This window comes from Micropterus salmoides, unplaced genomic scaffold (assembly GCF_014851395.1).
Source record: "Micropterus salmoides isolate LMB-PRFRI ecotype aquatic unplaced genomic scaffold, ASM1485139v1 Ms_hic_scaffold_6, whole genome shotgun sequence".
Lineage (NCBI taxonomy): Eukaryota > Metazoa > Chordata > Actinopteri > Centrarchiformes > Centrarchidae > Micropterus > Micropterus salmoides.
The window spans coordinates 8559106-8573709 of record NW_024044348.1 but is presented as its reverse complement, the minus strand read 5'-3'; the positions used below and the strand labels follow the sequence as shown (position 1 = coordinate 8573709).

Below are 14604 nucleotides of genomic sequence, written 5' to 3'. Positions count from 1 at the left end.
TCACATGCTGAATCAGTCTATAATTATCAAGAACACATCACAGTTCTTTAGTCCCTCTTTCCTGGGTGTTGTCAACATGGATGTTAAAATCACCAACAAGCACAGTCAAAGTCAATACAGATTATCGACAGCAGTTCACTAAAGTCATCAAAAAAGGTTGCATAGAATTTAGAGGGCCTGTAGATCCATCCATCCATCCATCCATCCATCCATCGTCAACCAGTTATCCTGCGTACAGGGTTGCGGGGGGCTGGAGCCAATCCCAGCTGACATCTGTAGATATTTAGAAAAATAGCTTGAGAAGAGGAATTCAACTGAAGAGCCACATATTCAAAAGAAGCTAAATTTCCATAAAACATATTTTGCATTGGAGGGAGTCATTAAACAAAATGGCAACTCCACCTCCTCTCTTATGCAAGCTAGCTTCACTCATAAAACTGAAATTGGGAGGGGTAGACTCAATAAGGACAGCTGCACTGTTATCTTGGTCCAACCAAGTTTCAGTTAAAAACATGAAATTAAGATTGTGAGTGATTATAAAATCATTGATTAAAAATGTTTTTCGAGCCAAAGACCTGACGTTTAATAAAGCTCAATTTAGTTTGTTGTCTGCGCCACTTTTTGCGACAGGCTGTGGCTGACGAGGAATTGACACTAAATTTGCAGCATATGTTGAGTGATTCCTGTTTCCTAACACATTCATCCTTCTTTTTCTATTACCTGATTCTGACTTAAAGCCGGTGGTGGAAGTGGACTGTTAGTGGGGTTTAGGGTAGAGAAAATGGGAGTAGGGCGAGGGAAGTGGCGGGGAGTAAGTTCGATCCCAGGACTAACCAGCTCTTTCATATGGTCAGTGAACTCCAACGTGGGGAGGAGGGAAAGGGTGTCTGGAGATAAGGGTGACCTGGATGGGGATTGGGGGGCTGAAGATGGTGAATCCTCACAGGTGGTTGTTAGTGAGTGGGTTATAGACTCTTCCTCTTGGCTCTGATGTCTCCCATGGTCAGAGATCTCTTCTTGTGGGAACTGTGGTCACTCTCCTTCAAGGTTTCTGGCGTGTTGTTTTATGTCTACTTCTTGTTTGGTTCCTCTTGTCTCTTGTCCTTGGCAGAAATATAGAAATATAATAATATAATGCAGTAAGGCTCTCAGGCAATATGTATTGCTTTCAAACATGTAGTCTCCTGTAGATCAATTTTTCTCATGTAATATCATCCTTACTGAGTCGGCTGCAACATGTCCTCATTCCTAAACGACAAAATAGGTTGTTTGTTAATGCTTACCAAGATAACACATTTAACGTTTCCTATACCAGTCCAGTGACAGGTATGTAGAGGGGAACTAGATGTAGCTCCCAATCATGTCAGGAACTTCCATGCAATCACTGGTACTTCATTTACTTCCAAATGACAGTTCAATGACTAAAATGACTCACAGTCTGTGTCATCTCATAGGCCATTCTATGCACTGCACAAATGAAGTGAGCCAATCACCACCTTTTCTTTAGAGATTCATCTTAAATAAACAAGAAGATATGTTACATATGCGTCGCTAATTCCACAGTTATTTCAGTATAAACAGGGGATATGTGTGCATGCAGCTCAAGGTCTTTAATACTCAAATTTCTGAGGTCATGTCTAACTCATTGATCAAAGTAATTGAAAACAGCAGCAACAACAAATGAAACGGGGTGACTTTATACCATGGTGGTTATGCTCTCACTGTGTATACATTGCAATCTGAAAAAAAAAAAAGTCTGCTCAAAAGTTATCCTCAATGTACAAAACAACTCAAATATATTTATAAATTAAAGAGAACATTTGTCATTTTGACCATATGGAGGCTATTCACATACATACATAAAGCTTGACTTACAAATAAAAGAAATCAACATTTTATCTTTTTCTCAATTGCTCATAATTGAAGTTACAGAAATCTTTTCCTGCCTTGTTCTTGTACACAGACCTTTTATGAGCATCATAAAACAGTAATAAATAACATTTTTGTTGTATTCTTCTGTTGATATTAAAAGACTGGTTGATCAATTAAGCATAGAATGTTCTAATCATGTATTTGAATTTTGGTAGTGGGTTACCCCTTTATTTACACTTCTGGGTTAGAGCTGTGTCTTTACTTGGTTTAAGTGTATGATTACCCCAGTATGATGCAAGAGCTGTTTACAGTAATGGCACAAGACACTGGTGACCTTGATGTATATAGGTGCTTTGTTTGCTACTCATTTAGTATTGTGCATCTAAACTTTCACACATGCACAAATGCCTATGAGAGTGACATAATGTCACTAACATCAAATCCAATCCAATTATTTTCTGACAATACTTTCATTAAGATATGCCCATACACTGTCAACTGCTTGAAATGTGTGATTACAGGTTTGCAAACATATTTTGTGGGGGAAAAAAACAAAACAAGTAATTATCTGAAAAAACGTTAATGGTGTTTTTACACACAGATCTGAAGATGGAGTCCATCAGCTGTAGATTGCTTTCAAGCTGTTTTGCAAACCAGTATCTGCTGGCGATTCACAGCGCACAGCGCACCTCCTGGCGCCCAGAGCTCTCCAGGCTGATAAGTGCTCTGAAAGAGGTAGGGGATATTCATTCAGGGCTCAGACTCGCCATATCCTCAACAACCCAGAGAGCTATAAAGTTAAATAAAAGATACACCATCCTGGTGATCTAAAGCATTAATAATTCAGTTTATGTTACAGTTTTATCCGCCCTGGCGCGATAAGGCGCACAGCAGAAGGTAAGCGCACAAGGGCGAACATTTGTCCATTTGAGTCAGTGACCGAAAAATAACTGTGAAAAACTTAACCCCACGACAGAAGAATAACGGGAAGGTAGAATGTCTTATTCCGCTCCTTCTCAGGGGAACACACGGAGGTTTTCTGGTGTGGCACGTGGAAATAGACCACCGGATTTGGAGCTGTCGGGAACCAATTTTTGCGCGCCTGAACCTGGGACACCTGTGGCCAACGATACGTTTTCTGAAAGAGACAAAATGCCAGAGGATAGTAACACTCCCAACGAGGTACCCCCTGTTCACCTCCACCCGTACTTATCTCATCCCCGGATGTCTGTGCGGATGTCGGTGTATAGTACCGGGGTCCGTCCAGTCCTCACCCGCGCCTACATCCAAGGACGCGTGTATAACTTTCTGGAAAGGCCGTCTGGCTGGAAATGCTTCGTCTATCACTTCACAGTGTGAGTGTTTTTATTTTCATAATCATCCAGATCCACGGGGTATTCAAGGGTATAATTGCAACTCTAAGATCCTAATTAAACAGGGAGCTAATTGCGCATGTAAAGCCTTGGAAGCCCTCTCTACAAAGAATTGTTAATCCTGCGAATTTTAGAAAGATGCTGCACAGATATCACAGCACAACTGGAGGTCCCTTCAGGATCATTAAAAGGACATTTTAGTCTAGACATAGCAGATTAAAAAATACCATATAATACATCACAGACAAGAGAATCTCAGACAAAAAACGTCCTCCAAGGAGTACCAAAGGAATATTACACAGATATTTCATCTGGGAAACTATTTCCTCAGCACCATTGAGCATTTAATTTTCCAGATCAGTTTGAGTGCAGGAACACAGTGGTGTTTCTTGTTTGCATTCAGTGAGTCTGAAACAACAGAACCTTTAAACCAATCCAAGCAGACAAGGATTGTTTTCCTTCCTGACAGTATGACAGGTATGTGATACTACCCAGTTTTATGAAAATAAAATAAAAATAATATAGCTTGTAAAGAACATAAAACTCAGAGTAATGTAGTGTGGAGTGGATTTTATCTGCTTAAGCTCCAATATAATGAAGATGTCCACCACATTAAAGTGATGACAGTTTTGTCAGTTTGCATGAACATCTGTCTTTAAAAAACAAACAAAAACAAATTTAATTAAATTAACACAGTTCTGTTTTTCCAGGAAACTGATCCTAATTGGAGTGTTAAGGCGGAAGTTTAGGAATTTGGGATGTGATCTTCCAGCTCACCCACGTGTTCTGTCTGTCCCCACTTGCTGGCACTGATAGCAGGCAGCTAAATTTGGCAGTTTGTGTGTGCTGTGTAGAAGGTACCAGCCCTGTCTGGCGCTGCCACCCTGTGACCCTGCAGTGTCGGAGGGGACGTAAGGGAAACGCAGCCTGTCGGTGCAGGTTAGAGTCTCCGTGACTCAAAGGGAGCATGAGCCAACACAAGACAACCCAACACATTAGAACATTAACAAGAATAACTACACAATACACAATAATTGCTTAGGCATTAACATTTCAAATATTTACATTTGACTGGACATCAGGTGCAAACCACCAAGATGAGGGGCCTTAGCCTTCCTGTAATGGCTTCACATGCTGACAGCTCTGACAGCACAAAATAATTTCTTAACACACAAAATCAGAATGTTTTTTTTTTACAAGTCTGTAGATCATTTTCGTTCTTTGAGTGTGTTGTAATAATTTTAAAAACTGGTGTTTCATTAAGATGTTAAGGATGAAACAAGTGTGTTGAAGTTGCCCTTTCAGTCTGTCACACTCTGCTCCATCTAGACACCAGCCCTGTTTGTTCAGATTTGAAATTTCTGGTTTCACCATGGTCACATTAGCATACCGTTAAACTTTCCCCACTCTGCCCCTAAAAAGGTTAACAGTGTGTGAGAGCGATGCTGCAGTTTGCTGTCTGATATTATAGAACAAAGTGATGGTACATGCTAGAATAATGACTTCACACTTTGACAGTTGACCAAAGTAGAACAAAAGTGATCTTCAAACTTCAAGTCCACTGGAGCCAGCCTGGAGATTGCACAGAATACAGAAGCGCATCCTCGAATTTTTCCGTTATGTGTACTTCAGTTGATGTGAACAGGAGAGGCAGCCAACATTCGCAGGACAGAAATGTAATGTGATTGTACCTTCAAGATGACAGGAAGTTGTTCACCCAAACTTAAAAATCATACCTTTAGAAAACTTCTATATATTTTTTAAAAAGCACATTTCTCTTAAGTATAAGTAGGGTTTAGACAAAACTAGTAGTTATTTAGACAAAACTTTCTCAATTCTACAATACAACCAGATTTTTGCTGTAAGAGCATGTTGTTAGGATGTCCTACCATCCAGCAGGTATTTAGGGTCAGTTCGGTACCTTGTTTGATCGGGAGAAAAGCAGTTAAGAACAGGCCTGGCCTTATCACTGACCCAGAGCTCAAACGTCAGACTGGCCGAGGTCGAAGCCTTATCAGAGGTAACCTTGTGTGTGCGTATTTGCACATGTATATGTTTGTGTGTGTGTGTGTGCTTACAGGGACTCAGGTTTGTTTTATCCTGGTAAAAAGAAAACAATAGTCCACTTCTCTGAAAAGGAACATGTTATTTATGTATTGCTTTATGCAATATGTAATTTACATATATTTATAGTAAGTATAATAATACGTATATGCCATGCTCTAACTGGGGTTCTGTCTGCAGTGTGCTACAGTCTAACAGTAAATGCAGTATTTTGGTCTAGAGCAGCATGGATCCATGCCACATGCTGGTTATAGATGAGTCGACCAGGAGAGTTTAGAGAAAATCCTAATCAGAAAGTGTTTTTCAGACTCAGCTCCATTTAAGTGAACCAGATATTCTGTCAGCCAGTATCAAGCTGGAGGAATTACATTCATAGACTATTTTTTATGATTTAACAAACAGGCTAAGAGTCATGCATTGTTATTCTTTTCAACATTTTTGACTTGAGCTGTTTGTATTCTACTTTTAACTGGATAAAGTCATACTTGCTTTTATCTTTCCCTCTTTTACATATCACAGGAGCTAAGATTCTTAAAGTTCACTCATGTGTTACCACCTTCTATCTCTGAGTTATTAACTGCATGCTAGCCAAAGTTTTGGCTGAGGCCCTGATAAAGGCTTGTACTGGTTCTCCAAATTAGAGAAATTTTTATAACAGTAAATTCATCTAAACCTCTGTTTTGTATTGCATTGCTTTTGTTTGATTTACTTTTTGTATTTTATCACTCGTGCTTTAGAGTGATAAAGCACTTCATTGGAGACATAAAAATAAAGTATGATTGATGTTCCAAACAGGGTATTTGATGGTAACAGCCAGTGACATTCTCAGCAGCGTCACTACTAACTCTTATCCTGTCCCCGGCTTTGTCTCTACTCAGTGCACAACAGACTGCAAGTGAATCTGTCCATCAATAATAGATAGGGGCAATGCTTTGAGCTTTTGTTTAGAGTTCAGTGGTGCCTATGTAGCTGAGCCAATGTATTATTTTGTCTGATGCTACTAGCCCACTAGAGGTAAAGGAAGTAAAATTTGATGGTGCAGTTAGTAGAAAGAGACTGACAAGATCTTCAGATTGCGAGATAAGTGAATCAGAAATGTATGATCAGCATACTGAGTGTTTATGTTTACTGGTATTTCAAATGCTCTGAAATTATTTAAACAGAGTTTCATTGACAAATTACCACCATTAGTAAACCAGAGTGTTTGGTGTTGAAAGTTTGGTGTTCATTTTTATTTCTCGTTATCCATTTTTTAACTGCCTCTGTCACATTTGAACATAAGATTTTTTAATTACACTGCATCATAACTTGTGAACATTTTTTCTTTTTACGCTGCTCTTCTTAATTCATTTTTTTTTTACAGTTTACACATGTAGCAGATAGGGGTGTAGCACAAAAAATCCGGACCCTGTACATAGGTTCTCTATGGGCACCTCCCCATGTCCATGGCTATTCAATCTAGTATTTTTGTGGGCCCTCCTCACATGAGGGCCCTGTATACTCACTATTTTTCCCCTAGTCCTATGCCCCTGGGCACAGATACCAAACTACATTTTGCTGTGCTGTGTTGTCTATTTGTTTTGTTCTTTCAGTCAGGACCTGCTGCTTTGGTAGATGTGTTACTCACCAGTCCATCTTCCCTTAGCTGATCTCTCCTGTCTTTTATCTGTGTTGACGTGTGGCGTGCACGTTCAAGCCTGCGTGTGTATTTGTGTGTATGTGTTAGTTTGGATTCCTGGCCAGTCTTCAATAAACTCAGGCTGTAGCATGTGGTGATAAGCGCCTCCATGGTGCAAACACTGACTGGAAACTATAACTCCCTCTACACATAGTTTCCATCAAGTGTGGTCTCATAGGAACAAGACAGTGATGCTTTAGGGCTTTTTTTTCCTGAACAATAGTTTAAAACAAATTCGACTAGATGACAGTAGAGCAAATACTTCCACCTACCTTGTCAAGATATGCCAGTTCAACAGTGGGTTTCTCCCATGCCCCATTACCAACTAAATAAAACTTATTTAACCTTTATTTAAAAAGGAAGTCTTTTAAGATTGAAATCTCTTTTCCGAGGGAGACCTAGCCAAGAAGGGACACCGATTACAATTTAAATAGAAATAAAAAGTTATAAAACATAATAATAAAAACAGTCAGTCACACAAAAATCAAATAAAGAAAGACACTAAATCCAGCACAAATGAGGAAATTACATTTCTCAGTGACACTGTATTAAAGAAGTGGACGTAGTCACAGTTACGTCATCCATTGGTTTTGAAGCCTCGAGTTTGGCATTGGCATTGGACGTGACGATATTTGGATGAGTCGGTGGTGTTAGCTAGCTTGGTTAGCAAGGTGAATATGTAATTCACATTAACTGTGATTTTAAGGATGCTAATGTTGGCTAGCGAAAAACAGGCTTCTTTTGGCAACCAGTTAGAAAGATTGCAGGTTTAGGTCACATCCGCATTGGCTTCACATTTGAGACCAGGAGGTTCCCGCTTGGAATTAACATGGCTTTAAATTAATTTAATGGGACAAGATCATTTAGATGAAGTAACTTGAACTTACACTTACCACATGAAAATGATAGTTTGGGCTTTTTGAATAGGGTCTGTATGAGGTATTTATCTATAATCAGTGTATGTGCAGTAGATGGGAGTTGGCACATTCCCAGTTTGGAGAAGCAGAGAGTTATACTGGCCCGGAAGCTAAGTAATGTACTGCTGAGGACAGGGTTAGCAGCAAAATGTATTTTAGCCACCTAAAATAAGGCCCACCAAAAAACGAAATATCAGTTCAAGTGTTGGCTGTATTTGGATGGACTTTGTGTCCTGCGTGAAACCAAGTCAGCGATAACTTAGTTAAAGTTTTAATTTACCTTAAGTCACGTAATCTCCTACTACCTAACCAAGTAGTTTACCGAAATCTAACCAAACATTTAAGTTACCTAACTACTTACGTCACTTATGTCACATAATTTACTACTACTACTTACTACTCACAGAGACACTAAAGGGTACCTTGTATGCCCAGGGGTGTGACAAATAGCCATAGCCAATTGTGTCACTGATCTTTCCCTTATATGAAGAACAAACACTGCCATATGTTTTTTTTTAGTTTTCTTTTGCAAAGTTTCATGAGTTCAAAATGTATTCATTTCAATTCACTGTACCAAGTTTTGAAATAAAACTGGCAGGGCAGTTATCTAAACAGGAAACAAGCTTTCCAGTGCCTCAATGTTTTGTGATTGGGCCAAACATGGAAGTGTGTTCTGTCAGCTGATGGCAAATGAACTCAGATGGTGTCCTTCACTGCTATATCTCTTGCCAACGGAAATGAAAAGTTAATCAGTTTGTCCTTGCCACAGTGCCAGCCTTTTCACAAAGTCTAATGCACATCCATTCTTAATGTTTTAAGATACCCTGCTAACAGACAAACATAATGAAATGGAGTGAAACATAACCCTAACTTCAGCTCTTGGAGGCAATACTGCAATAACAAAAATAAAAAAGGTGTTAAAAAGGGTACTATATGTAGACCTTTGTTGTAAATATATAATATATAAAATCCTGTTGGTTCAAAAATTTGTAATTTGAATTAAAAAAAGGCCACATAAGAGTGTTTTTGTTACAGTGTCACAGTAGCTTGATGCCTTATCTCAAAGAAATAAAATATATTTATCTTAAGGAGTTACAGACATCTTATTGTTGCTCCAATTGAAACACTTGTGACCTTGAGGGGGAATAAGGGGAATGTTAAGGAACAATTTAGTGTTTGTTGATTCTGTGTGTGGTGTGCTTGTGCGTGTGTGCACAACCGTGTGCTCATTATTTGACAAGTTTATCACGCACTTCGGATTAATTTAACGGCGATTAAAAAAGTTCACAGTATTTCCTCCAGAGGGCTGTCCTTGAATATTTACTCTTCATGACAAAAATATAAAGTAATGTTATGCTGTCTGTAAACTTATTTTTGAAAGTTGTTCAGAAGCTAAAAGATAAAAAGTGGATTGAGGAGACTTGTGTTTACATGATTTCACTGATGACAAGTTTGCAAAGCTTTGATTTGAGGAAAAGTTTTTAGGTAAACGAGAGCCAGTTGGACCATTATCCAATTAGAACATATGAGAATATATACAAAGGAAACAAGAATATTCACCAACATGAAAAAATTACACTTTAATCAAGATCAATGTATGATGTGCTTTATTTTCTACAGGTTTCTCATAGTTCTGGCCTGTCTGATCCTCAGTGTTCTGTCTACCATTGACCAATACCAGGCCTTGGCTTACACAACACTCTTCTGGGTGGTAAGTGTTAAATTTGATTATATATATATATATATAAATCTTTACATGTCACACAATTCTTGAAACCTCTCACTCAAGGAACAAAACCTCATCTCAGATCTCCAAAACCATAAGCTATTTCTCAGCTCTTTCACTAAGTTTTCAATTGCATAAAACATTTTATTCAAAACATTACAAAACATTGTTATTACCTAAGACACAAAAATCTAACAGGAAGTGACCTGCTTTCCTTTTCCAAACACAACCAATGAAAATGCTACACTTATTCACCAGGTCACATACCACTCCTCACATGTGCAAACACTGCCAAACTGATCACTAACCAATCACTGCTTTAGCATATAGTAGACGTCTTTCTTTTAGATTTTAGGCAGAGAAATGTTTGTAGTGTTTTGAAAAAAGTGTTTTATGCAATTGATTGAGAGATTTTAGGGGCGCATTATTCTGATGCTCTTAAGAGAGATGCTGTGCGCATTTACGAAAAAGGCACAGCAGAGTAATTTCATTCATTATTAAAATCTCGAACATGCCAACAGGATCGGTCAAGATCTAATGTTAATTCACGTTCTATGTTCTTCTCCACATCCAAAAGTTCCAGGTTCATACAATGAAGCTGTTTGGAGTAAAGCAGCTGTCCTCCTGATCAATCCTGTGCTCCATCAGAGCATTTAAATTATTTCAGAAGCTAAAAGAATTTAGCTTCTTGAATTCTGTTTCCTCTTGACAGTTTGTGTCCTGTCATGCGAAATTTATAGCTTCAGCTTTTTTTGTTTTGCTGCTTAAATGCCCCATGATATTTGCTGTGACTTTACTGCGCACATGGAAACATTTTTCTCGATTGCTTAAACATATTTCTTGAAATTATGCCTCTTTTTCTCAAAACTCTAAACATAAAACCACAACTTCTCACCCAATTCCCCAAACATCCTATTTTCAGGTCAAAATTAATCTTTCCACTCAAAACCATTCAATCTTGCTGAAAAACCAAACTTTGTCTTCAGACATAACAGACAAGCCTTCAAAAACACACACACTACAACACAGTCTTACACACTGGCGAGATAAATTCAAAACAATACAAAAAACTGGTTATTAGTAATGTTGCTTGTGATTGTCCCCCTCAAAAACGGAAAGTAAAAAATGATCACGGCAAAAGAAACAACCAATGTAAACATTTGCACATTTTTTATTCCTTAGAGTGTTATACAGTTCAACACACCAAACAACAAATTATTCTGTCCCAGCATCCTGTCGTTGGTGGGACAGGCCAGAGATTCTTGTTCTCCACCTCTGACCTTTGCTGACTCCGGTCCTTTTACCTATCTACTGAAGGTTCTGATTGGTGTGTTATCAATTTTGACTGTGTTTCCACCTGGGTAGTTGTGTGCTGATTGAGCTCACCCTATGCTGACTTGAGTGAACAATATTGTGAATGTTAGTGTTTTCTCAATGACCGCATGGTGTAGGGAATGGGAAATAAAGGGATTTGTGTGTAGAGTTTAGAGAAATGGTTGTTCTTTTTGAAAAATGGAGTTATGGTTTTGAAATTTTAGTTTAATAGCCTGGTTTTAGTATTTAAGCAATTGAGAAAAACTGTAAAATGACTGACAGCAGCCTCTCTAATCATGAAAACAAATCATTAAAGAAAATTAACGATTTGATTACTGCAAGTACATGTAAATACAGTATTGAATATCTGTATTTTCAAATCGAGTATGTCAAAAGATAAAAATATAAATGAAAAGCACATTATAATCAAAAATGTTGTGCAACTGCAAAATCAAAGTCAATACAATAAGAGACTTCATTCACATCACATGCAACATTGCCAAGCAAAGGAGGAAAACCCTCGACAGTGCTGGATGGAGCCTGACTGTAACAACACTCCACACCTATCTCACCACAGGCCAGTTCCATTGCACGTAAAAGATTTTCCATAGTAAATGAGTTTCGGTCATAGACCTTCCACCATCAGGCAGATAAAATCTTCTGTTGGATTAAAGAGCTGTAGGTTGAAGGTAATCATTTATGAATCACTGGTTGCTGATTTACGTTGAACCACTGGACACCACAGTGAAAGCTGACATTGTCCCACAGAAAGTATGCACTGCCGTCTGAAAGTAGAGAACCTGTCCCTTACTTGGTCAAAGTGTGATATTGCCACTACGCTGGCCAGGGACTCGACCACATTTTGGTTTGATTACATTATTAGAAACAAGTGCGCAGAATTATGAGTTGTTGTGTGTAAAAGATAACAGCTGTGGTGTAGTTGTGTTTAACTTTTGCTGCATGTATTTACCATTTTGCAACACAAATGCATCACAGTGCAAAAATGTGTTTTAGTGAGTGAGAATGTGTTTAGAGTTTTGCAAAAAGAGTGGATGAGCTTTGCAAACAGTGTCTTAACTACGTGAACCTGTTTAAGGTTTTGGCTAAAGAGTGACTGATTCGACAAATGGGTTTAGGCCATTGAGCATTGGGTTCAGAGAATGGGGTTTAGTGTTTCAGCAACTGTGAAAAACAGACTTCAGTCTGCAGTGCAGTTCAGACACTTCACTGATAAACCAGAGTTGCAGAGTAACATTAGGCTACATGAACAGAGACGGTTTTTAAATCATGTCCACACTTCTGTCCATATCCCCCCACTGCTGTGAGTGTGCCATTCATCCGCCATTGTAATTACATTGTGCCAAGGTACAAGCGCACCTGGATTTTAAAGGAAATGGGAGATGACACTCTCATTGGTTTATTGCATGTTACACCCAAAACACACCCATGATGAATTGACAGACTATGTACAACCCTTTTAAACCATGTGCCTGGCACAAAGACCATTTTTGTTAAGCAAAATTAGAGTTGGACACGCCCAAAATGCAACTGCACCATGCGTCTCACACTGTGCGCTTAGATAGTTAAAATAGGCCCCAAACTGTTTTCACTCTAGCAGTATAGCTACGATGAGATAATATTCATCAGCTGTTTGTCTCAGGAAGGTAATGGCATATTTCTGTCCACGTAACAAAGCCATAACAGAGGCTGGAGAACAACTACATGAAATTACAATCCAATTACATATTTTTTATACCAGCGCAGGAAAACATCGTCTTTTGGGTTTTGGTCAAACTAAGAATCTGATCAAACAGATTTTGGTGTTACGCCGGCAAAGCCAAACCACAGGCTGGAGAATAAGTAGGCAACATGAAATTAATCCATATTTCACAACACTGACAGGGGAAACATGTCAAGTCTCTCGGTGATTATGGCCAGCTAATAGCTAAAGCTATCAAACAACAGCTTTCATTTGAATCACTAAAGTCGGACAAACTTATTTACCTGTCCAGCAGAAAACAGACAGCTTCAGCTCCGCTTTGAAAACATCTGTCCCACATTCTAGCCTTCCATCTGGGAAAATCCACATCCGGGATTCCTGCTGTCAGCGTGTGTACTCGTTCATTTGTCCAAATGTCACTTCTCTTCTTACTTCTAATAAACCAGAGGACTACTCAGAGACTGTATATTATAATTACTATTATTTGTTCTTCTTCTTCTTTGTACATATTCAATGTAGTGACGGGCATCTACACTGCCGGAATTATACAAACAGAAGAAGAACACAGTGATGACGAAACGCACTCTGTGGCGCTGTTTGTTCGTTGTCGGCTAGAAACATGACGACAAACTACAGCGACCTCCATAGGAGAGGGTGCCCGCGGTTATGTAGATATAAATGATTTATTATGTAAGGTCTTTATACACCACTGAAAACATAGTTATGGATATTATATTGCATTTCTGTCAATAGATCCTCAGAAATATTACACACTGAACCTTTAAATACTTGGCTTTGGAACTGGATGGTGGCCAGTTCAAAGTAGACTGGAGAAATTTCATTTCACCTCCTGGGCACTGCTCACGTGACCTTGAGGAAAGCAGTAAACTCTCACCTGCTCAAGGGGCGCTGCTATGTCGCAACATTTCTCCCCCAGTTGCATGTCATGGTCCTGTGTTTGTCTGTTTGTATTTTGGGCCTGTGTGTGTAAAATGTGGGGCTGTCCCTGACTAAGGATTTACGGTACATAGTCGAATCAGAATCGTCAAGTCCTGCCTATAGTTGACTGATAGTCAAATCATGTGTTTTTGTGCACGACAATTGCGAGGGGGGGAACACATGGTGGCTCCGCTTTATTCTTTAGTCTCTTTTTATACAACTTATGCTGTAAAGTTCCAGCTAAACTGATGCTTACTTTTGACCCTTTTCTCTCTCTCTCTCTCTCGCCTGCCATTTCCCTGTCTTGTGCAGAGTTTAGCGTGCACGCCGTGCTGCGCCAACTGCATGCACAACTGTCATGATCCTGTCCTGAGTTTCTCTGTGTGCTGTATTTTGATTCTTGTTTGGGGGGTTTTGTATCTGCATTTTAGTCCTGTCTTCTGTTCTGTTGAGTTTAGTTCTCTGTGAGTTTATTTATTGGTCAGTTTAGTATCTGTTATTTACCCCCGCGTTTTAGTTCTGTGTGTTAGCTCATGGCTTACTATTTACTCCTGGTCTGTATACTTCGGTGTTCGTTATTTTGCCCATATCTGCTCCGTGTTCGGTTCTTAGTTCAGTCTGTTTTTCCTGTTACATTAGTAGTCTAACTGTATGATTTAGTTTTTAGTCTGTTCTGACTGTGTTCCAGTATGTTTCTTCTCTTGTGTCAGTTGCCAGTGCCTTGTGTTCAGTGTTCAGTTTGCTTGTTTCTGTTCTGTTCCTGTTTGGATCTGTGCCTGCCTAAGTTTGTGTCTTTTCTGTTATTATCTGGTGTTTGTTTCATGCATGGTTTCTGTCTGCCTGTCAAGTGTTAATGGTAATCCTCAAGTTATCCCTCTGCCTACCTGTCTCTCTGTTTTCCCACTGCTGTCTCTCTGCCTGCCTTTCTCGTTAGTCCTGATCCCTCACAACTGTGTTTCTCCCACCTGCTCGTTAGTCCCTGGTTTTAAATGTTTGCTGTT

The 14604-nt window shown here is 39.1% G+C and overlaps 1 protein-coding gene across 1 annotated transcript in view; it reads left to right on the top strand.

The window, feature by feature from the left end:
• Positions 1-2174: 2174 nt before the first annotated feature.
• kcnq1.1 (potassium voltage-gated channel, KQT-like subfamily, member 1.1) overlaps positions 2175-14604 on the top strand; it is a 45837-nt gene continuing 33407 nt past the window's right edge. The window contains exons 1-2 of the mRNA XM_038701719.1: positions 2175-3227; positions 9525-9615. Coding sequence (XP_038557647.1) covers positions 2869-3227; positions 9525-9615 — 450 coding nt within the window. The 5' untranslated portion in view covers positions 2175-2868. The remainder of the gene's footprint in view (positions 3228-9524; positions 9616-14604) is intronic.